Source organism: Perca flavescens, chromosome 15, assembly GCF_004354835.1.
Source record: "Perca flavescens isolate YP-PL-M2 chromosome 15, PFLA_1.0, whole genome shotgun sequence".
Taxonomy (NCBI): Eukaryota; Metazoa; Chordata; class Actinopteri; order Perciformes; family Percidae; genus Perca; species Perca flavescens.
Genome location: NC_041345.1, coordinates 14,307,642 through 14,332,733, shown reverse-complemented (window position 1 = coordinate 14,332,733; position 25,092 = coordinate 14,307,642). Strand labels below are relative to the sequence as shown.

Here is a 25,092-nt window from a genome sequence, read left to right as displayed (position 1 = left end):
GAAATCGAGACAAATCACCTTGATTTACTTTATATTTATCAGTGGGAAAATCCCCACATTATACCAACAGAATATGCTTTATGATTAACAACTATGAACAATCTTGGATGTCTTCTTATTGCCAGGTCACATTGTTGTGATGTCACAGGTCTTTAAATCGCTTTTCTCGGCTTAAGGTTTTTCAAATATTAAAAGTCCATTGATTAAAATTTATAATAGAAAGAGTCTTAAAAAAGCCTTAAAGTTTTGGCACAGAGGGCAAACATCCAACTGAGGTTATACAGATGTGTTAGTGGCATACATTCAATTTTGTGGTTATGATCTCCTCAGGGGATTTGGTGGTAATAATAAAATAAAACAATTCCAGCTGTATCCTCTCTATTACAGGAGTGATTCAACCAACATCCACTGCATGAATGCCTTTAAGTCCCTGTTTCCTGATGCACAGGAGGAGATGTGATGAGTATGTTTCAGAAAAGCAAAAACAGCAACTGGTTTGAATAAAAATGAAAATGCAGAAGAAACATATGATTCCTTATTGTTTCATTATTGTTTCACATTATTGTTTCCTTGACCTTCTTTACCTAATCTAATGGTGCATTTTCAGTCAGGAATGCAGAGCAGAATTGCAAGTGCACTAATGTCAAAAATACCCAAGGTTATGGTTAGTTACCTCTTTTTAAATGTCCCATGTCGGTGTTTCTATTAAGCAGCCTTTGAGCACACAGTGTGAACTCTTCCCCTGCAGCCTCTCCTTTTTTTTTGGGGCTGTACTGCCTCACTTAATAAGGTTTAAGAGATTCACTGTATCTATGTATGGGGTCCACTATGCTGTGCAGCTTTGCCACTGTGTATGATAAACCAAGTGTTTGATAGACTCCAGGCTTATGGCGGAGTGACAGAGCAGCGACGAGGAGCTCAGGGGATTACTACACATAAACACTGGCTGCCAGTATCCATAAGAGCTCGACATTTAATAGATGTGGCTACACAAAGAGGTCACATGGTGTAGGGCTCACACAGTATCTTTCATAATTCAGCAGGTCTATTTAGAGTTATCTCATAAGCATTCAATATTACAGAGTCGGAGGGCTTGTGTAAGGTCTTCTGCTGAACATTTATATTTAATGACACTGTTTTTTGTGTGTGAAAAGAGTGCAAATTGGGAATATCTCTGAATGTGGTAACATTGAAATGAAGTCAAGTAAGTTACAGTACATCTTTTATGTCTTTTTTCTCTATCTCTTTCTATACGTCTCATCTCTATTGTTTGTTTCGTTCTTATTTCCTTATATTTCTTACAATGCATCAGTCGCTTGTAAACAGTAAATACATCATATATCAGGAGCAGTCACATTATTGACCTCAAGTCTCCTGAAAGTGTTAATTGTGGCTCTTTGATTTTTTTTTTTAGATCTGTTTTGTGACTCTGCTAAGTCCTGATGGTGTGATTTGTCTTGTATAGAAACTTTTTTATTTCCCTTGAGGAGAAATTGTGTCAAGAGAAAGTGAAAGGGATTTCTTTCCCTTTTCCTTAAAATCTGTTTATTTCCCTGAACAGATCCAGTTACCACCGGACTTAATTAGACAGGTTTATCACGTGGTTCTGATCATATGCAATGTTTGTTCGTCAAACTGCGGCTCCTGTCCCTGAACTCCAGCCCTTATAAGGACTAAGCGGAGTTGTACAGTGTCAGAGCATCATAAGTAAAGCCCCTGCCAGTCATGTTTGAAGATAAAATGTTAATCATAATTGGGACTTTTACTGTAAAGTAATAAAGCAGCATAATTGAATCACTCAGCTGTTGAAACAAACAACCAGTTTGGCCATTTATCCTTTCACACATACAATTCTGTTGACACCACAAACAGCCTTGCCATCCTCTTTTGGCCAGGAAAATGCTTTTAGTAAATGTCACAGTAAGAACTGTTTTCTATTCCTCAATAGTTGAGTCAGTGTGTTTGACTTGTCATGCTAACTTGCAAGTGTTGATAGGTGCAATTGCTGTGTTCGTTTTGCTCATTGATTGCTTGTTTATACCAAGTCTCAGGTAATTGGTGTAAATGTCACAGGGAGCTTTATAACTGTGACAAAGCAGTCCTTTTATTGTCAAGAGACAATTCTGAAATGCTGTACTAGTTGTGTGCTTTATATGCTGCTCTTGTAGAAATATACAGTCACAAATCACTGGTTTGCATTTGTTGCCCTGATGAATTCATTGAGCAGCTTTCCACTGGATGTGAGGGTTTTTAGGAGCTGAATTGATTCGGGTTATACATGGTCCCTCATTTTGATACTCAGGGGGGTTCAGTTATTGGTCGGATTATTGACCTGTTTGCAGTGTTGGAAGAAGTATTCAGATGCTTTGCTTTAATGTTGTAGCAGGTTTAGGTAAATCACACTCTAAGTAGCCTAGTTGTTATCATGGTTGATAGTTAAATCAATAATAATGCATCATATTACATAATTTTTTATATTAAATGTGGGAAAACTTACCCTGATATCATTCTAATAAGTACATTGAGTTTGGTGACATCATACCACCTTTAACCTGACTAAAGGTCCAATCAGCGAGAGTAATTGGATATGTGGGAGTCAAATACATATAGTGGAGTAAAATGCACAATATTTCTTCTAAGTAGAAGTAGAAGTGTAAAGTTGCATATAAAAATACTTGAGTACAGTACAAGTATCTCCTAATTTCATTCAAGTAAGCACTTAAGTAAATGTTCTCACTGCCTGAGTGGATTACATGCACTGAGGTTCTCTGCTTACACACGCAAATGCAATGTTGACTATTCTGGCTTTGTGTGACGCAATTTGCCAAAACACTCAAAACTGGCATGAACAGAGATCTTTCACTTGTTTTATTCTAAATGACCAGTTAATTAGGTGCATTCAGTCCATTCAATGAATGCAGTGTTTCTGTCTGTCTCCTTTAGACTATTACAAGCACCTTTCAGTGCAATTACATTTTCTCAGATTGTGATTCTTGGCATATTATGTTTGACATATATTGTAAAGACTGTACTTTTGGCTTGACACATTGGCAGTGGCTGAGGTCTGCTGTGTGGGCCAGCTTTACTGCTGATGACATGTAAATTAAAGGTTGGATCTGTAGTTGGAGCGAGAAGGTTACTACAGAAACAGTGACTGCAAGTAATACAAACTATACAGACATTTCCTCAAGTCCTTTTCCCTGCATCTTTGTACCAGCCAGTGAATAATATCAGCAAGTACACAGGCAGAAACAGATAAGGTACGTGCTGAGCTAAGCTGAGACCTGACAGTATCTACAAGATGGTGGTCCCGCTCTGCTGAAACTGTCAACAATAGTGGTCTATAATTAATCTGGTTGTCATCTCAGGCAACTGATCTTTGTTCATTTTGTGTTAGGAGGCAACGGCACAGCTGGAAATTGTTGGCTTGTGTTATCAGGAGGTGTGATTGTCCTGGCTTGGCTCATGATCAATATAATCCTCTTTTTAAAAGCAGTGTGTGTTGTGATGAAGAACCCACAACAGGTTCTCCCAAGAGGAAACTGATACCTTTGCGTATCACCTCAATATATATCGACTGAAATAAGCAGCTGCGGGCAGATTAAGTCAGTTTTGGAGGGAGGAACACATTTTCTTCTTATTCATGGAATAGAAATCAGGGACAGTTTGACTATCGCCATACAATGTACTGTAACAAATGGGAGAGAGGATTTAGTGTATAACAAACTGTATAGCATGTCATCCATATTAGGGGTTGCTCCTCAATAGGATTAAATTCTGTGTTTAAGCCAGTGTTGTAGTTGAGACCACCTAAACCAAGACCAAGTCAACACTAAAACCAGACTGCATCAAGACCGAGACAAGACCAAGACTTTGAGGGTTTGAGACCAAGTCAAGACCAAGACCAGATTAGTATTAGACAGCCAGAGCTTCTCCTGTCTCCCGCATTCACTTTCTTGGGAGTGTGTGTAAAGGGGGCAGGGAGAATGGGATGTACAATATCAAATTAGATATAAGTCAAGTTATTGGTTGCATTTGAAGTTTTAACACATAGGGCCCTATCTTGCACTCAGCGCAATTGCCTTTGTACACCGACGCATGTATCATTCCTATTTTGCACCCGACGCACAGCGGACTTTTCCCTCCACAGACGCACATCGGTAAAATAGGGAATGTATTTGCGCGGTTCAGCGAAAAGAGGAGGCGTGTTCCGGCGCAAACGTTACTTGGTGCTATTTTGCAGTTTCAGAAAACAATTCCGCCACATACCAGGAAAAACCTGGTCTAAAGTCAGTAGCGCGTTATTTACATGCTATTTTAGGGGCGCATGCTTGGCCATAATGTAGAGTGTGCACAATGCGCATACACTTCTCTCATCTAAACGGACGCAGCAGTTCCCATTTTTGCAAACCATATATAATTACAAGGAAAAATATTACTTAAAATGCGCTTCAGGTGTTTGGATAGGTCAGGAGGCACTTTACAGTACAGTCCTCAAAAAGTCGCAGCATTCTTTGTAGCTTGTTGTGATTTACACAACATTTCCATGAATCACGGATGTGTTGATGACATAAATGAGGAAATATTAGAGGACTTAAGGAGACGTGATGTTGAACTATGGCGGGATCTGGTCCGGGAGTAATGGTGGAGCGGGTGGACGGAGATGGAGTGTGGGGAGGAGGAAGGGGCACAACAGGAGCAGGTGGTGCGTTTGGAGGCCCACGCTCCATGGCTGCAGCAATCCTCTCCAGACTTGAGGAGATGCGCCCGAGAGACCGCAGCAACATCGCCACCCGGCCAAGACAGGCATTTATTACTTTGCCGCATCCCGGACAGCTCCCGCTGGCGAAATAACAAATCCCACTATGGCCACGCCAAGACCCGCCCTACGAAGCAGCTCGATTGGTTGGAGTTAGGCATTTCACCTCGAGTGGTTAAGGTTAGGGTTAGGGGATTGGTCAGGGGATAAGACCTGTACATGTAAGCATGGACGCCTGGCCAGTAGTAGTGTGTGAACGCTATTGAAGGGCGGGTCTTGGCGTGGCCATAGTGGGATTCGTAATATCGCCTCCCGCTGGCGTGCGCCAGGCATATAGCAATCCGCCATGGAACAAGCGCGCATGCTCTTAAAGGGAATGTGAGATGACGCTCTGATTGGTTTATTGCACGTTACGCCCAAACCACACCTAGCTACTGTGGTGTAATCGGTAGCGATGGTGCGTTGCTGTGTGGAGAGGAATCCGCCGACACTGTTTCTTGATTATAAAGGTTTATTTACATCGAAGAAATCAGCATCATTTGACAAGCCCTGCAGAGCTCGGAGAGGACCTGTTTTTCCAATTCTCCAGTGGTCCTCTGACTTTCTTTGTTTTAACATGGTATATATTCTATAATGTGTGTAACATAGATGGGGGAGGAAACAATACTTTGACCAATGGCTACAAGGCAACTGGCCTTATTTTGGAGGGGCCATTGATAATGCACCACAGATGTTTTCAAGAGAGGTGTCTTCTGAAAGTAGAGTAAAGTTCATCTGGGTTTCTTTGTTACCCAAAGCTTAAATACAAATCATATAGAATATGCAGATACAATAAGATGACAATATACCTCACTACGTCAGACCAACCCATTTTAGATTTGCGTTGGGCGCAAGACTCATTTATCCCGCCGGTATAATAGCAACAGCGCTCGAGATCCGCCCACAAAGCTACTTGCGTTTTGCGTTTCATACTTGCATTTCAGATCGTTAAAATAGGGCCCATAGGCATAAATCAGACAATGCACAGGCAATTTATCGAAATCCCTGCAGTTGTGGTCTTGACCGGTCTTGAAATAAAATCCTGAATCCAAGACCGAGACAAGACCGAGTAAAAATGCGATCGATTCCGAGACGAGACCTTAAAAAATTGGTCTTTAGACCAGTCTCGAGACTAAGACCGATCTCGAGGACTACAACACTGGTTTAAGCCACAGAAAAAGCATGAAGGGATGATGAGACATGTAGTTATGATATAAGAAAAAACCTGTAATCCTTAGCATCAAAACTGCACTGGCCTTTAGACTTTAGTTGCCAAAATACACATTGGGCAACCACAATGAGGAAAACAAAATAATCCAACTGTACAGCCAACAGAAATGCCATTTTGCCAGCACAAATCCCTGCTTTCTGTCATGACTAGTGACTGAATAGTGAGAGGATGAAGTCATTTTTATTATGACTTTACTATTCACATTTTTATTTTTATTTTATAATTTACAGTTCAACATATTTTTCATCTAACCTGTAGTGTTATTAATCAGTCTAGATTGTTTTTGCTGTGAGTTGCCCAATGTTACTAGCACTACTGGTAAGAGGAAAGAAATTGATTTATGATTTTAATCTTTAAAACGTCCAATGTGGGCTCATCCTCTGCAGTGATGATTACTATAAATCTTTAAACTGGACAACTCAGTGCATAAAACAGAAACAGTGTAGGATGGCGAACATGGTAACAGAAAATCAAAGGCTCCCTGTAGGGTTGATGTTGCTTCACAGGTCCAACACATACCATGAAAGAGTGTATGAAACAGCATCCAACTCTTCCCACATGCATGTACAACACAGAAAAGCCCCACACACTCACACAATACAGGTACATCTCAAATGTTATACAACCGTTTGCCATTGCTTACCACCCACATTCATCAGAGAACGTGAATGTTTTCAGAAGAGGCTTGGAGCATCCAGCTGTTGGGTCACTGGAGCCATGACCCAAATGGGACACAGGTTAGTTGCACTCTGCTCCCTCACATTGTAACAGGGTCAGTGACAAACATTTTTAGCGGTTCAGAGGTTAGCCACAATACACAGCTGCTGAAATCTGTACTACTGTATTTCACGTGTGTTTTTTTAGGCTTAACACTATCTCCGTATGTTGCACACACTACTGTTAATGTCATGTTGTCGTGTAAAATAGACACAGTATCTTCTTCCGGTCCATGTTTAATAATTAAAAATAGTTTGGGTGTTGGCCAATGAAAATAACTTTTATATATTGACTGGAGGCTGTAAATACTTTATGTTTTCCTCCCAATAAAAATCTCTGGAAGCTAGGAAGAGGAGACAGGTGATGAATAATTAAATGTTGTGTTACTGCTGTGTGTTACTATCAACCTTAAGTGATCCCTTGTATTTTTGTACAGCTTTTATTATTTCATAAATGTTGGAAAAGTTAGACAATGAACTACTATATACTGGGCAGTGAAATAACTGTGACTACTAAGTTCTATGCAAACACAAAGCATTTGAATAATCAAGTGAGTGTGTTGATCCTTCAACACAATGTTACGGTCTACCTGCTGACACATTTGACTTGCATATTCATTGAAGTACTGTACAATGTCACGCTGTTGCTTTTGAGCACATTTCTAAAATGCATGCAGCATGTAAGAGCAGCTTAAGCCCAGTTGTGGAATATTTCACTAAGGCAGGGGAAAAGGACACTCCAGCAACCATTTCATCAAAATTCACTGAGGCACGGAAAAGGTAAAATGTAGAAGTCTGCGTAAGAGGCGGAGGATGAGCAAAACCTTCGACTTGACACATTTTCCAAACACAGCTCAGCAGAGAAACGCCAGCAGGCGGCAAACGATTAGCCAAGCAGTGCATATGATATCCTCTGACGACTGAATCCCCCAGACAGACTGACCAAATTAGGCTACAACCATGATGAGAATGGTTACTTGGCTGTTAGCATTAGACTTAGAATGTATATACTGTTCAACATGTTTTAACTAGGGGTGCTATCCCTCACAGGCACGTCCTGGATTATGCAGACTTGGTAAAAGTCTTTTTTATACAGACATTTAAAGTAATATCTCCCCTGCTCTGTTGGCTATTGGTGAAGATAATTGGTTGATTTCGTTGTGCGGTGGTGCATTTTTTTTTTTACTGCTACAGCACAGTTATAATGCAGTTGGACTGCACAATGTTTTTTTTTTGCAATATAAAACATTGAAAGTTAACTTCAGGACTTGGCAGCAGTTTCTCAGGATCAAAGATTCACATAGAATCACAGATATTCATCAGGTACACTGGGAGAAGGCTATTGCATAGAGAGCGACAAAATACAATATGTGTTTGGATGATGCAGAGAGCGGCTGCTTTCAGTGTTCATGCATGTTTAAGATACACATTGACACTGACACACACTCCAAAAAAATAAATGGGCTTTTGTTGTTAGTCTGAGTTTAATGAACAGCTAAAGTAAAGCTTCCTCTTTGATTTTTTTAAATGTAATCTTCACAGCTGAAGGACTTATCGCTACAAAACCAACCAGGTGATCTACTACTACTATTTCCTCACCCCATTATCAGATAGTGAGGCTCTCATCCAGCAATGTCATACTTAGTGTAACATCTGCAGCCCTAAGGTATGATGAGCATGGCATGCTTTGCCATGGCTTATTTAGTCAGAATACACGAAGCGGTATAGCTTTAGAGTTATGCTGCATCTATTTGGTTGAGGTCTCTGTTAGATATTTCAGAAACAAAGCTAGATTAGTGAATAATGCTTCAGTAATAATACATACCCAGAGGCCTTATCAATGGCAAGGAAAGTTGTATAAGATGATTGATGCAGGACAGTTTTGCCTTTACTAGCATTTCTGCATTTGGAAAGTTGCATGATAGATTGTTGCTCTGGGGCATTTTGTGAAACGGACAGTTATTGTGTTTTCCAAGAGGTTTGTTTTTAACCCTGATCCCCTCAACCTACATTCATGCACGCATACTCCCCTTTTGTAATTTTATTTGTTTGACAGTGTAATCAAATTAAAGGTAAGTACTCTCGAACAAACAACAGTAATTGTTAGTGGCCATTGTATTGAGCCATCCAACATGCACTTGAACAAAGAGCAGTTGTTATGTTGTTTGGGACATTCAAGGAATTTGCGTCATTCATTTGTGATTGTCAGTGTATTTTTTTTTTACAGAAATATTAATAAATGACCAGGGATTATTTAAACAAATAGTTGTCTGTCCTTGCAATCAAAGGGAGCAATGACCTTTTAATATTTCTATTAAAATTGTCTGAAAAAAAGCATCACACATTGAACACATCCCCAGGCAGAGGTAACTTGCAACATGATGAGAAACACCAAAGGAAACAGGCCCAAACTATCTGAGAGGTCCCTCTGGCTCTGCCTGACTCCCAGCCATTGTTCCACCTCTTAAATCAGATGTGCAACAATAGAGACAAGAGCTCCAGGTTATTTCCTGGAACAGAGCGCTCTCGGGGCTAAACAACACATGTTCCAGAGGACCTTGATGGGTCTGTATCCACAAGCCGAGCAATTCACAGCTTACTGGGAGTCCAGAGCTGCAGCTCTAGCAGGATATCATAACAGCAGAATATACAAGCCTAATTAGCCTCACACCTTCAAGCCCATTAGTTCCATTCCAGCTCCCACCTAATGGCCGATGTGATTCCCATCGTCCTGCATTAAAGGCATCCAAGCAGACATGTACGTGACAAATCTGCACAAATAAAGCACAAGAGACTCACAAACATATGTCCTCAGGGTGTGTCTTCTCTCATGTTCTGGCTTTTTTTTTTTGCAGTGAGCATTTCAAGCAGCGAATGCTTATTTTAGGAAATGCTTTATTTTGAGTTCAGCCTTGGGCCATTTGGTGAAATTACATCAAAAAAATATGCAGAATGATGCAGAAAATGAATCTGCCACAGAAATTGGCCACATCTGTGATGTGAAAATTTGAAGCAGGGTAAAAGAAAGACCTTTGGTGTAATTTAAGGTCACAGAGTAGGATTAAACAGAGAAGTGTTTTCAGTGTGGTTTTAGCGGTTAGTCACCTGATTGTAGGACATGCCTCACTTCAAGAGATTTTGTGTGATGTGGGCTCTACATTTTTGCTGAAAACGTAACAAATATGTGGCCAGTGTTACTAGTGTTGGGACATAAAAATGGGGTCAGAAAGGGTTGAGAAACTCTTTATTTTTTCTCTGTCTTGCGCTCTCATTTTGACATACCCTCTCTCTGTCTCTCTCTCCCTTTCAACATCCCTCCTGCAGGACTCTACCGAGCACTGAGTCTGGTTAATCATTGCTCCTACTTGGTGCTAAGTTGCAGAAAGTGGTGCAGGCCCACCGGTGTGTTAGGAAATCTCTATATGTGTTTGTGGGAAGCCGTATGATCAGGAGCATGTGCTCACCCACATGCGTGTCAGCCTCTCTACTGTAGCCGGACAGCACACATGCTAAAATGTCATGCACTCACAGAATGATGCCTAAGAACTTTCTCTGGTAAGAACTTACACTTGCAGTACAGAGATTTGGTTTAACAGAGCTTGATGCCCAGTCTGTCTTGTTTTTTTAATGCAATTAGTGTAAAGCATGAAGAGAATGTGCTTTTAACGAGCCGTAACGGATCCTGGAGTTCTTGAATCAAAGCCGACATCTCATACCAGATATGCTTCTCTGTTTTAAGCCACCTATGCTGATATATAACTCAGTACATAAAGTTTAACAGCAGTGGAAACTGAATTGTGACTTCAACATGTCTGATGGCGTTAGGAGGAATAAGAGTCAGTGCTGTGATCTCAGCTGGACTGGGCCTGACCCGACGTCAGGCCAGACAAGAGTAGTTCTGAACCCTGAGGCGTACTGGGCAATCAGTCAGTACGAAAGCTAATGCTAACTGCATCCTGTGGTCATTACACTGAACAGGCCATTAAGAAAGTATGGCTCTTTGATATAGATATCATCTGAAGTCTGACTTTCAGTAGAGCTTTGTAATATATAGGGTGGATACTTACAATGTGATTGGAAGCGTCTGGCGGCTAGTTCAACCCAGACTTTAGAAGCTTGTTGACATGTTCAGTCAAAACGTACACTAACAAAAAGTCTCTGATTTGATTTTATGCTTTCTTGAGCACATACATTACATACTGTACATCTGTCATGACACATTGTGCTCTTATCTCTTGAACAAACACCATACCCCCAGTAAACAAAAGCAATTCCAAGCACATCAACACAAGCCCATCCTCTTCCCTGCCACAAGACTAGAACAGAATGGAATTTGAAACGTTTTAGCCAAAAATGTTTCCATGGTCAAGGTGTTTTTTGCAGAAACGTTTCAGATTTCGTTCCGTTCTCTGGCTTCAAACCAAATATCTCAGTGGGAGTTTGCGCCATCGATCAATAGACAGGTGAGTGACCTCTGGCACACGCTGACACACACTCGACCAAACACTGACAGGCTTTTTGATGAAGGTGGACAGAGAACTGTTAGTTACTGGGTGAGTGCAGCTCTGCTGAGCCACAGCTGTCTTATCACTGGGACAAAAAGCATTTCCTGGAGGCCATGCGTTTGATGTTCTGGACATGTCTACTTCTGGGTAGTCCATCCTGCTGCATGTACACCTGTCACTTGTAATTATGACCCAGCGTTTTCTTGTATTGTTCCTCCTCTGTTTCGCATGGCCAAGTTGAGCCAAGGTAATAAGTGGTGCGTTTGCAATGAGCTTTGATGGATTGTGTGTCTCTGTGTCATCCAGGCAGTGTGGTGAGCGTATATAAGCCCCCTTATGAGGTGAAAACCCTTCCCCTTCCTGCAGTATCCCATCCCAGCACCAACAGCAGGAATAAGGGATGTCACGGCTATTTCTCTTTTCAGCAATGCTGATTGTCTCCTGCAGCATTGAGGTAAGTCCTGAGAGCATGCACACACACTCACACAAAGAGGTGCATATACATGAATACCCTTTTTTCCCAGAGGCAAACAGCCTCCATGTAAGTCTGTGAACTTCATTAGTCACTGGCTTTAACAGTGTGGAGGTGGCTGTTGTTTTTTTAGCTCTGCTGCCTTCTGAAACAAGCCAGAGAGTTGTGGTGTGGAAGCCTATACAAACTGTCCCCCTTTTTTAATGACATGATTATTATAGTGTACAATAGCTCAGCCTGTACATACAGACAATGCGTTAGAGTGGTACACAGCTTCATCTTGATGGATTATATCTCCATCCTAAAGATGACTTGTTTACAGCTACTGTATATACAGGGGCGGATTAAGGTGGTCAGGGGCCCCTAGGCTGCTCCTTGTGTGAGGCCCCCCCTTAATCATTGTGCTTTACTGAAAATATGTATTTAGTGCCATACATGGTCCACATGCAAATAATAATAATTTTAACTGACACACACACACACACACACACACACACACACACACACACACACACACCAACTACCACCACACCACATAGGTAAAATGAGTAAACTACATCATAAAACTAACATCAACAGTGATGTAAGTGGAAAGAATACCAGATATTATCCTCTGCCACCACAGCACCAAAATAATTACAATGAAAATGTAACTAAACAGCAAAGCAGCAGAATTCCCTGGATTCACAGTTCAACAGCAAGCTGGTAATCACTTTTAGCTTTATAAACCAACAGGTAGGCTACAGCATCTGCAGCAGTGCAGTACACCTGGTTTTACTGAAGCAAAATCACAACATCACTACCAGTGGTGGAAGAAGTATTCAGATCTTTTACTTCAGTAAAAGTACTAATACCATACTGTCCTGCATTGAAAATGTTACTTAAGTAAAAGTATGTAAGTATCATCAGGAAAATTTACTTGAAATATTAAAAGTGAAAGTACTGAATGTCGAAAAATCCTCATATTTTTTAAACAAACCAAACAGTACTGTCAATCAACTAGTGTTTAATGGTCTATTCATCTCAGCTGACTTGTAGGCTGTTATATTGTTGGCTAGTTTAGTTTAGAATCAAACATCACATTTTATAAATTACATGTGTTTTGTGTGCAGAAATCTTAATGTGTAAAGTAACTAGTAACTAAAGCTGTAACAGATGAATGTAGTGGAGTAACTAAAGTAATTAGTAACTAAAGCTGTAACAGATGAATGTAGTGGAGTAACTAACGTAACTAGTAACTAAAGCTGTACCAGATCAATGTAGTGGAGTAAAAAGTACAATATTTCTCTCTGAAATGTAGCGGAGTAGAAGTAGAAAGTGGCATGAAAAGAAAAGACTGAAGTACCTCAACATTTGGACTCAAGTACAGTACTAGAGTACATGTACTTAGTTACGTTCCACCACTGATCATTACTGAGACACAAACCACTGTGCAATACACTAAACTGTGAATAAAATAATAATAAAAACAGCAGCAGCAGCACATAACATTGTTATTAACAACAATAATGAAACAGCAGCACAACATGTAGGCTACATATTGTTGCATAATCATCACGCCTTTAAATTTTTTTTTTTAGAATTCACATGCAGGATCCGAGCTATAGGTAATAGCAGGGACGGACTGGGACCAAAAATTGGCCCTGGCATTTTGGCCCAGACCACACCACAAATACCACCCGTCCTTGCTCTCCCCTGAATGTGTATAGCAACTCCTACTCCTTAAAACTATTAACGCCATGTAAGGGGTAAGCAAGAATCATTGAGATTTGACACATTAAATACAAAAAGTGCCATTTATTAATATAATAAAACGGTATACTCCTCATGAATCATAAAACAATATATAGGCCTATATATTATCATTTCACGACTGAAGAGGCCCTGTGCTTTAATTTCAAGAGGTCTAGCATGAGTTTTTGTCTGCCAATGCAGATAGAAAAGCTACAATTCTCATTAAGAAAGCTTGCATGATGTGCAACGTTTATCTAGGCTACTTTAAGGACACAAATGCACAAGCTTAAGGTTTGATGAACCTTAAGGTGGTGTTTTGCTTATTATTAAGATGTAGGCTACTTTGTTGAATGAAAGGCAGTCTAATATAGCCTATTAATAATAAAACGGTGAGAAAATGATCAGTCAAGACTCAGATACCCGCACGTAGCCAAACTAATGCAATGATACAGTATAGCATGCCTATTTCTTTTATTGTTGTAGTGTTATCATCAACAGTTTGTCCACCACTCAGTTTTATCAAGGGGTTAAGTGTTTTAAGGGGAGTTGTCTTTACCGCAGCCGGTTGTAGCCTCACTCCCTCATCTCTGTCCCTCTCCTCCTGAGTCTCCACCTCACTGTGCATGTCACTGTAGCCGACACCAGCACCACTATCATCGGCCACGGGAGCTGATGAAGGTCCTGCTACTGCCCAAAACATGTCTGTCCATTTGACACATTTGGCAGCGTTTTTTTTCTCACGCAGCTTCTCATCACCTCCTTTGCGTTTCTTCTCCATGATCTCTATCACTGTTCTAGCCTGGCAGATGCACACCCGAAACTGCATGCAGGCAGAAATCCCAAAGAGGGTGCTGTTTAAAGATATGCTGTCCTCTTCATTGTCTTGGTTAACATTATCCTCACCTAGCGCCACTTCACAGCTAGCTGCTGCTGTAGCGGCATATTCATCGCTTTGGACTGTTGTTCTTCATGTCTGTATCCCCAACAGTAGTCGTAAAAAAAGTTTGTCATCTTTGGCAGCGTTGCGAAATACTTATTGGCGTCTTTTTTTCTTTTTTTAGACTCATCTGGCTTCGTCTCTGTTTGTGTACTTCCAAGCTCTCCTGTCACTGTTTATCTTTCGCGCTGCACACCGTTATGGACTAGTTCATTTCAATTTGAAAGTATGGGGTGTATGGAAAAAAATAATCTATGTGATATTTTTTACTAAAGTGTTTTTTGGCCAGCCCAGAGTCAATTGAAAAAACAATGGGCCAATTAAAAAATAAATGTTTCTTATGGGCCAATTAGGGTCTTTTTTTTTCACGCTGAATTAAATTCAAATTAATAATTAATTGTCTGGCTAATCCGGGGCCCCTGCACACGTGGGGCCCCTAGGCTGCATACTCAAAAGCCTGTGCATTAATCCGCGCCCGTGTATATATACGTATGAGTGAAGTAAAACAAATGAATGCCAATTTAGATAACATCATGGTTTGTGTGAGTCGAATAACCTTCATTGTGTAACTGGACTTTATTGTTGCATGTGTTCCACCGTTTCCTTAGGTGTCTCCTGCTGCTTCTCTGGATAAGTTGAAGGAGAGTTGGAAACTGTACATGGAGGAGTGTGTTCGCAACAACAGCCGAGACCCTCCAAGCACCGGTAAGCTGAACATACTGTAGCTAATTTTCAATAGTAAAACCTACAGTAACTTAAAAAAAAAACAAAGTTTGGGCCACTTGAGGGGCAGTGGAAACAAGCCGCAATCACAAACCTGGCATATTATCATCTTCTACATTTGAAATAGAAAACTTATTAGCATACAGTTACAGCATTCATATACAGAGTAACATATAAGCTTTTAATTGGATTTGTGTTCCTGGCCACCTGCTGAATGTAAGTGCAATATTCTTTCCCTTTACCTCTGTTTTTGTTCTCCAACAAAAACTGTCAGTGGGTTTGTCACCTTTCACACACAAGTAGTGGTGAGCCACTGGTAAAATAATGTTTTATATTTTAGGCATTGTAGGCATTAAGGTTCTTATCCAGAAAAACAATGAAGTGCAACTTTATAATAACCTATGATTATTAAATACTAAACATTTCTGAGAGAGTAAATATGAAATATGAAAGAGATATTTTTATTTATATATTATATACTTTGCATTCACAGAGAGAAAATCAGCATTTAGCCTCATCTTGTTGTGCAGTGGCAACTATCTAATGCAGTAGTGCTGGCGCGCTGTCACCAGACTATGGAGCAGCAGCAATTGCCGCTCCCTGCTCAAACCGTTGCAAAATCACTCTGCTTGCAGCCGCTCCCAGTTTTTTATTTGCTACACCACACTTTCTGCTTCCTGGCTCCATCCACAGTGTTTAACTACATGTCGAATGCTGCTCTTCAGTTGCATTATGGCCTGTTAGCTTGTGGAATAGAGGCAAAGAACAGTGACACTCCAACTTCATCAAAAGGCCGCTTCACACACTGCACACAAAATCACACCACCTCTGTAGCACTCATACATCTGTCCTGTCACCCCATGAGTGTAACAGTGAATTAGCAGGCGTAGAGGAGATGGGACTTTATACACCTGAACTTCCACCTGCCCATACACTAACAGCCAGCACTGTTTGCATCCTCTGTTGAGAAGATGAAAGGTATGGTAGAAGCGGAATGTCATCTATGGAGGACTTTACTCTGAAGTCAGATGAAACACCATGTGTACAGATAATGGGACACCAGCAGCCATCACTTCAAAGATGTTATTCCATGACCCCAACTCCTCTCCAAGCCATAGACTTAAACAAAGCATAGTGTGTAAGGGCTGTGATTGTATGAAAAAAATTGGCCTTTTTTTTTAAAATTATTATTATTATCGCCAGGCCTCGTGTGCAACAGGGAGTTTGACAATTACGCCTGTTGGCCTGATGGACTTCCCAACACCACCATCAGTGTGTCGTGTCCGTGGTATCTGCCGTGGCACCATAAAGGTAAGAGACATGTGAGTTAGGAGATACACACTGTATGGCGGGCATGTTGCCCTGTCCATAATGACTGGACTGTCTAGTAACTCACAGAGACCGTGTGTCTTTGTGTGTGTTTAGTTCAACGTGGCATGGTGTATCAGGAATGTGATGTAAATGGCCAGTGGGTGACTGTGAAGAATACCAGTGAGTGTGACTCGAATGATTCCAGTCAGGTAAGGAATGTCACTCTTGTTATTGTTCCTGTAAGGCATTAGACAATATATATATATATATATATATATATATATATATATATAGACTTATAGCTGATCTGCATTAACTAATTTAAAGAGCATATGCAATGCAATGTGTACTGTTAAAACTGGAACTACTCCTCTTAAATAAGGGAATCAAATCTAAAATGTGTTTGTCTTAATTTGCAGCAGTACTATGGCCATATTCGGATCATGTACACAGTGGGCTATTCCTTATCACTGGTGGCTTTGGTGTTGGCACTTGGCATCCTTATATTCTTCAGGTAATAAGGATTTTTGGTTGAAATAATTTCTAAGAAATGGAGTGAAGTGTCAGGAAACAATTGCATCTGATCTGCTTATAGTTAGATGAAATGACTGGTCACATACATGTTTGTTCATTAATTATACATAAGAGCCATGAGAAAAATACAGCCAGCAAACGGTTAGCTTAGCACAAAGACTGAAAGCAGGGGGAAACAGCTAGCCTGGCTCTGTCCAAAGCTAACAAAATCTGCCTGGCAGCACCTCTAAATCTCACTAATTAACACATTATATGTTACATATAATGTGTTAATTACATATCACACTTACGTGTAAAGTGATATTTGCTGGCTATTTCTTGGCTCTGAACAGTATCTTCCTGGAATCTCTGCTGGTTTCCTGGCAACATCTCACAGCCAAGAAATAGTCTGGGTTATAATATAATCCCCCGTAAAACAGTGAATTGATGTTTTTACACTTTGTTTCAACAACTTTGAAATTTATCTGTGAATGATTACGGTGAAAAAAAGACAGAATATCGTGTAGACCATTGTTGCATCTCATTCGTCAGGAAACTGCACTGCATGAGGAACAACATCCACATGAATCTGTTTGCCTCCTTCATCCTGCGAGCGCTGTCTATCCTCATCAAAGACGCTCTGTTGGAGGCCAACATCCCATCGCAGGACCTCAGCAGTGACCAAGAGCAGGGATTCCCCCGGGCATCGATGCCTCCGGTGGAGCTGCTGGTCAACAATGAGGTCAGTAGTGATCTACAGCTCAACAACAAGCTATAAAGGGGGGTCACAGGGTTACGTGTTTTTTCTTTAGGGGAGGGTAGTGTCTAAAGTAGAGTAGTGCAATTTTATTTCCTGGGTAGTTTTGCAATTTTAAAAACTGAAATATAACATTTATCTTCCCTCCATATACAATCCCTAAGGACTTGGGCAATGCCAAACAGAACATTAAACACTCAAAGCTGCACAATCCTGCAAATGTGTATCTTTAATAATTTAATCTACAACTGGACCACAGTCTGCATCAAAGTACTCATTACCATGCTGGTTATCTGATGCAGCCATTATGTTTGTATACCCTATAAATAATATGCATAATTTGGGGGGTCGACCGATACTGGTTTTTCAAGGCCATACCAATACCTAGTAGTTAATGAAACTGATGACCAATATTTGGAATTTTTTTTTGGAATGTAACAAACTCCAACACAAAACTTTTTTTTAAATGATTTAAACAAGTATTTTTATAATTTAGAAACTTTTAACATAATATACAGTAAAAGATAGTCAGATAGTATTGTGGGCGAAAATTTAACTCAGACTCAGTGGTGAGTGACACCAAAGCAGAGAGACAGACAGAGCTGTGGCGGAGCCAAAGTAGCACACTTTTTAATTAATTAACTTGATAGGTTATCAGGTAAATAAAACGCTGATACAGATCATCTGCAATCAAACAGGGACGAAAATCGGTCTATCCGTAGTGCATAATAATAGAATATAAAAACATTATACGTAAGGTCTATCAAAGAGTGTACGAACACACACGCCTATTAACTCGATAATAAAGCCGTAAAGTAGGCTTCCAACTCAGGACATCGCCACTTCTCACAAATACGGAAAGGATTGGAGTTGAAAAGTTGAACTGACGCTTAACCGCGATCAGCTTCGTGGGGAATTAAGAATCAATGCCACCGACATAACCAACCACACTATGACAGACTCTCCTCTTAGCACCAACTGCAATGTTTAATTTTAAATGAATGTAGCCTACTGGCAGTCTGGCACACATGGGTGCGCAGTATTTTCCGTGGGTGCTCGAGCTCCGGAGCACCCACGGTATCGGGAGGGTCAACCACATGAGTTGATTTGTAGAGTTCTTGTGTTTGGGGGTCACAGCTAGCTTTAGGTTTATAGTTGCTGCTGTTGTCTGAATCCTGGCGGCAGAATGACCTGCCGCAGCACTGATCTCACTATTCACATCACTCTCACTAAATAATTTTTAGCAGACCTGATATCATGTGTGAAATAAACTTTGCTGCTGTTTTGCAGACAGTGGTTAGCTGTCGCATCGCCATGGTGATGATGCAGTACAGTATCATGGCCAACAGCTACTGGCTGCTGGTGGAAGGCATCTACCTCCACAACCTCCTGGTCATCACTGTGTTTACAGAGAGGAACTACTTCAAAATCTACCTGTGCATTGGCTGGGGTGAGCTGGGTGTCTGCAAGTGTGTATTTGTGTGTGAGAGTGTGTGTTTGTATGGAGTAATAAGTCAGGGGATGCAAGGTGTTGTATGATGATAAAATTAAATGAGAGCAGTAAATGTGAATGGCTGTAAGGTTGGTGTACAATATGACTGTTTTGCATTTAGACAGCTTTTATTTCTTTACAGGTACCCCGTTAATATTCCTTGTGCCCTGGGTGATAGCTAAATACCTGTATGAAAATCAAGAGTAAGTTTCCACAGCGCTCTACCTCCCTCCCTCTCTTTCTCTATTCCCTCACTCCTTCCATCAGACCCATCAGACAATTTTGTCTGACAGCACCTCATATCATCATATTCCGAAAAAAAAAATGGCATATTGGTCTGAATCTTATTAAATGTTGATACTCATCAGCTCACTGTCAATTTAAGAGGAGGAATTCAACTTCTCACACAGGCACTTTTTATCTCTTGCAGGACGCCAAATATGGAAACTGTGTCAGAACAGCAGCTGTGTTTGCACGTTTTTAATATTTCATGTTCCCAAACTTTATTATGCAACCTCTTTGGGTCTAGCCTACACACTTAAGGACACATTGAATTGTTATCAAAAACTTTAAAAAACCCATGATGGTGCACGTTAGTCTCTCACATTTCATCATCCTGGGAGAGGAAAGCTTTCGGCTTCTGCAGAATTGCAAAACAGTGGAACAAAATGTGTAACAGAGTGAGCCTTGTTTGAAAGCATGGGAGGTGTTTCTGGTTGTCTCTGACTGATCTTTGCTCCAACGCTTTTCTTTTTCAGGTGCTGGGAGCGAAATATAAACATGAATTACTGGTGGATCATCCGCTCCCCGATTCTGGTGGCAGTTGTGGTAATTTCCCCTTCCTCGCTCTCATTCTGTTGCTGTCTACTATTTTTTCTTCTTCTACAATTTTTTCCATTACATTTTTTGCCATATACTGTACGTTTCTTATTATTTTTGCATTGACAATATATTGACAAAAAAAAAGTGCAATTACCCTAAAATAGCCACATATTTACCCACCACTCCTGCATTTCCACTTTTTCATTCCATTCATACGCCTAAAATATTAAACACACCTCATTTATTCATGAAGTGTAAAAGGACAGGTGTTTGGATTAAAGAAATATGATTTTTGCTACTACGCAGTTTAGCTAACCCCTTTTCATACCCGTGACCAAGCCCTTTATGTGTGCTCTACAAAAGGTCAGTTCTGACCTTTATATAAGTCTAATTTTTCATGCTCTTACGTCAGACCAGTTACACAGACATCCTGGCATTTTCCATGCATTAATCTTCCTTCTAAGTGGCCTGTATCTAACAGGAATTCCTGTGTTTGAGTTGTTGCAGAGATGGGAGGGCGGCTTCCCATTTCAGTGTTTCCCTCTTTTCCCTGATCCCAGTATGTTTAAGGTGCACATCAGTAGAACATTTCACTCAGTAGTAAACACAGTAGTGATTTTGCTATTAAAAGATCAAAGATCAAAGTCTACGCAAATATGAAATAACACATACATACATATAAAGATACTGTCACATTGCATTGAACGCATATACACTATATGGACTAGTTAAATCATTTTTCTTATAATCTTGAGGACAAGGAGATTAGAGAAAGCTGCATTTCATCCATCGTGAAACTTACAGTAAGTGGTACATAGTTCTTCGGCATCTAACTTTTGCTAATTCCAGCGGTTTTACTGAACAAAATGTATTAATACTGCAAATAAATGTTTCTATAAATCACAAAATGCCTAGATATATGACTGGACTGTACAAATTAGATCATTTCACTTCCTTTGTTCAGGCACCTTCAAATTACCAGTAACAACTTTAATTGTAAATGTAAAGGTCATGTCATAAATAATTTGCATTTGAGGAACACCCACTGTTTCTTGAAATGTCAGCTGCTATGAAAGAGTTCCCTTTCAGAATGTGCTTTAATAATCATAAAGGGTCAGTTTACTCAAACATGTTTTGTACTTACCATTATTGGTATTAATCCAAGCAGAGAGTTTAGGTTTTGCCTGCAAAAGTTTTTAGTTTTTCATCCGAGATTTCCTTGTTCCCTGTTCAACAGTTTTCATTAGAAATACTTTTTTTCTGGGTGTGTGCATTATACTTTGTTTCTGGAAAAAAACACATTGCTGTTGTGTTTTTCAAATACAATGTCCAGTGTTTTTGGGGGTGACAGCTAAAGTTCCAGCGCAGTGTGTCTCAAAACCGCTTTGTGCATAAATCCAAACCTTCTGCATGGCCTTCAAGATCTGTTTGTCATCTATTTCAAACTGTTATTATCAACACCGGTGTCTTTTCCTTTCACAGATCAACTTCCTTATCTTTATCCATATCATTAAAATTCTTGTTTCAAAACTTCGAGCGCACCAAATGAGATACACAGATTACAAATTCAGGTGAGTCTAAATGTTAAAACTGTTTTTCTCTCTTTACGTTACATTATTCTCTCCATTTATTCTGTCTTTGTCTCTCACCCCCTTCTATCCATCTCAGGTTGGCTAAGTCAACTCTAACCCTGATCCCTCTGCTCGGCATCCATCCGGTGATCTTTATCTTTGTCACGGACGAGTCCACCAAGGCCACCATCGGATTGCGTCTCACCAAGCTCTTCTGTGACCTCTTCTTCTCCTCCTTCCAGGTTGGACTCTGAAAAAAGAACTTGAACCAAAGCATGTATTTTCATTTTCGAGAACAAAGACCACACCGATTATGAAACAACTCAGCATCGCCATTTAGCTTAGGGGTTCTAGCGAGAGCTGAGGCATTGATGAGGCATCTTATGGTTCATAATTCCCCCTGTATTTCCTGTACTGACACAACATTGAAAAAGAAAGCATATAATGTGTTTGGGGGAGAGATAGGAGAACTGAGCAATGCAGGAGAAAATGGGGTTAGACATGCTGAAACAGCATAAAAAAGAAAATTTAAAGCACAGCCTTTGTTCTCACATTGGAGTCAATCTTAACAAGAAGTGTAAGACGCACAACTGCAGCTGAGATTTACATTTATCTGCTAATCAGATCCAAATCTCAAAATTCACGCTATACCAAATTAACATAAAAAAGTTATTCTTTCATCTTGTCTAAGTGTCATGTTAGATGCTTGCTCAGCGATCTGTTGAGAAGTTGCTGCCTGTTGCCGAGTTTCCCTTCCCCCAGACAAATTAGAAGAGCTGTATTTACTCATGTGTCAGGAGGGATTATATTAATGTAATGTACTGCTGTCTGTGCTGCTAACTGGCTGTGTCACACTGGGACATTATGACAATGACCTTTTCACTGAGGGGACACAGATGACGTGTGTCAAGATAACAGCCAATCACCAGGGGAATCGCCTTGATGAAGAGAGCGACAAGACGACAAGCGCAGCCATGAGACTTTCAACTTAAGTCTGAAGACATTCTAATGTGCATGTGATTGCACTCAGTGGTTCTGTCATGAAGCAACAAACTTGCAACTGCCTAATGTAACCAAAAGATGCACTGCAACACATGGCGTCAAGTTTTCATAGCTTCAAACATTGGATTTTCAAAATAACGTGTGAGTGAATATTGTAGCTGTCATGAGTTAATGATAGGAGAGTGACTCACTTTTGGTTGTCTCCACAGGGTCTCTTGGTGGCCATCTTGTACTGCTTTGTCAACAAAGAAGTGAGTCTCCTCAATTGCACGACAAAAAACACTTTTGTCAACTTTTCTCCCGTCATGAAATTAATGTGGGAAATAAACATTTGAGATTGTAGATTGTAGCTTATTACATTAATGAGCTTGATGAAGTCTGAGGGATTTAAGCTGAGAGACAGAAGATCAAAGTGTCATACTATCAAAGGATCATGTTTTCCTGACAAATAGTTAGGAGATAACATCATGGGGCAAGTTCTTCTACACAGCAAAGGGAGGTGTGAAGTACATAAACATGACATGTTATTTCAAGAAAGGAGCTCAGGAAATGTATGTTGCAGAATGCATGACTCAAACAATCTCCTGTCATGAGCACAGCAAACTGTTGTCCTTTTGGGGACTTAAAGCTATGTATATAAACTCTTCCGTGCGCACGTATTAAAGAATCAGATTCACCACACCAGCAACTCTATACAGTACTTTTTAAGAGAACAAGAAGAATTTCTACCACATTAATAACCTCTGCTGTTTTCTCCGTCCTGTCCATAGGTGCAGTCGGAGATCCTGAAGAAGTGGAAGCGCTGGAAGCTAGGGAGGAACATCGAGGAGGAATACCGCCACACCTACAGCAATACCCCCAACACGAAGACAGCTAGCCTGTTGAACCACGTCTCTCGACTGCCTCATCTCCCGGACATCGCGAAAACCTCTTCCCCGGTCTGTAGCCCTGAGGAGACGCACATGCTTGTGGCTGGATGCCACAACGGTATGGTCCACAGTAAGGGGGCAGACCAGTGTGCCTCCCCGCTTCACGAGGTAACCATCAGCAACTGCACCCTACTGGAGGACATCAACCTTACAGACAAGGTGCAGTGTTACGAGGGTCAGAGAGAGAACGTGGAGAGCCACCTGTGAAAGGAGTTGGGAATAAGAACTTGATAAAGAAACTTGGGAGGGCGTTGAGCTCTCATCTGGCTCTGACATACTGCCCTGGATGGCTGTAAAGAGCGGAGTGCTCTTTGCCCAGAGATTGGTGTCACTGGGAGACCGAGCGGTTGTAAGCCAGAGAACAGAGAACAATACGGCAGACTCCCACACTGAGATGTCTAATGTGCTGCAAGCCTCGTAAATGGATTTCTGTAGATGTGTGTTGGACAGTGAATGACACTGCTGCATGTTGAACAATACAACAATGGCATCTCAAGGCAGATAAGTCATGTAAAATAATAAGAAAAAAAAACCTGAAACCTCAAATAGCAAACACAGCAACAAAACAAGACAAAACAACAACAAAAAGAAACAAGGTCTTTGCTTGATTCTCTGCTCTAATTTGTGCTGTGTATCAAATGTGTGTTTTATGGTACTGGAGGTTAAAGGCACTGGAGGTTAAAGGCAAACTGGACATTGAACTGCATACACAAAAAAGACCAAACAAGTGACTCAAAACAAGATGGTAGGGAGTTTTTTTCTCTTCCTTTTTCGCTTTGCTCTGATATCAGTAAATGGCTTCTTGTCTATACTGGCTTTGCTGAAAATGTACAGAAAAAGAAGAAATATTCTGCTGGCTGTACCTTAAACAGTAAGGTGACTACTGTGTTATTCAAGCGGCCCCATCCAGGGGACATTGGAAATTGGCAGCTGCTCTCACCAGGTCATTCCTGGCTTACATGTAGACATTATGGTAAAAGAGGTCAAGAGATGGTATGGGGTGGTTTATAAATAAGCTAAAATGATCATTGCTTGACTTGGTGTTTTACAATAAACGTCTTTTTTATATACGTAAGTCTAAACCTTCGATACTGCAGAGTGCTTCGTTTGTAACTGTGTAAATGTGCCAGGTGTATTTTCAAGGGGAATAGTTGCAATTCTGTACCATTACATGTTTTCTTTTCCCTTTGCCATCAAGATGTTGTCTAACTCACATGTGCTGGCGTACTATATGAAGTTCTACCCAGTAGCCCACTCAACCCCCTGAGATGAAAGCTGATTGGGGAAACCGTGCACTCAAATGAAGGACAAAAATACACAGCATATAGACATGACCTGTGAAGCTGTTTTGGTGGAACATGTGTATGTTCAAAAGTTGTTTTAGGCGTGCAACAGAAAACTCAGATTGGACAGATATTCTAGCTAGCTGTCTGGATTTACCCTGTAGAGATCTGAGGACCAGTTAACCATAGTCCTCATAAATCCACTGGAGCTTAGAATGCCAACACAAAGAAAGAGGAAGGTGATGGACATCTGGCTGAAAAAAAAGGGACATCTGGCAGAATTTCCGACAGCACCT

The 25,092-nt window shown here is 40.6% G+C and overlaps 1 protein-coding gene across 1 annotated transcript; it reads left to right on the top strand.

Annotated features, from left to right (window-relative positions):
- The first annotated feature begins 11,677 nt into the window (after positions 1-11,677).
- On the top strand, positions 11,678-23,915 carry gcgra (glucagon receptor a). Its single transcript, XM_028599253.1, has 13 exons — positions 11,678-11,704; positions 15,002-15,098; positions 16,320-16,427; positions 16,542-16,645; positions 16,847-16,941; positions 17,493-17,682; positions 18,988-19,147; positions 19,332-19,392; positions 19,948-20,017; positions 21,494-21,582; positions 21,680-21,824; positions 22,794-22,835; positions 23,355-23,915. Exons 1-13 carry the CDS (start codon positions 11,678-11,680, stop codon positions 23,718-23,720), a joined length of 1,554 nt encoding a protein of 517 aa, XP_028455054.1. The 3' UTR covers positions 23,721-23,915.
- Positions 23,916-25,092: the final 1,177 nt, after the last annotated feature.

Coding starts and splice junctions, on each gene's coding strand:
- gcgra (XM_028599253.1), top strand. CDS start 11,678: ATGCTGATTGTCTCCTGCAGCATTGAG. Junction 15,099..16,319: donor CCGAGACCCTCCAAGCACCG/GTAAGCTGAACA, acceptor TATTATCGCCAG/GCCTCGTGTGCAACAGGGAG. Junction 21,825..22,793: donor TCTTCTTCTCCTCCTTCCAG/GTTGGACTCTGA, acceptor TTGTCTCCACAG/GGTCTCTTGGTGGCCATCTT.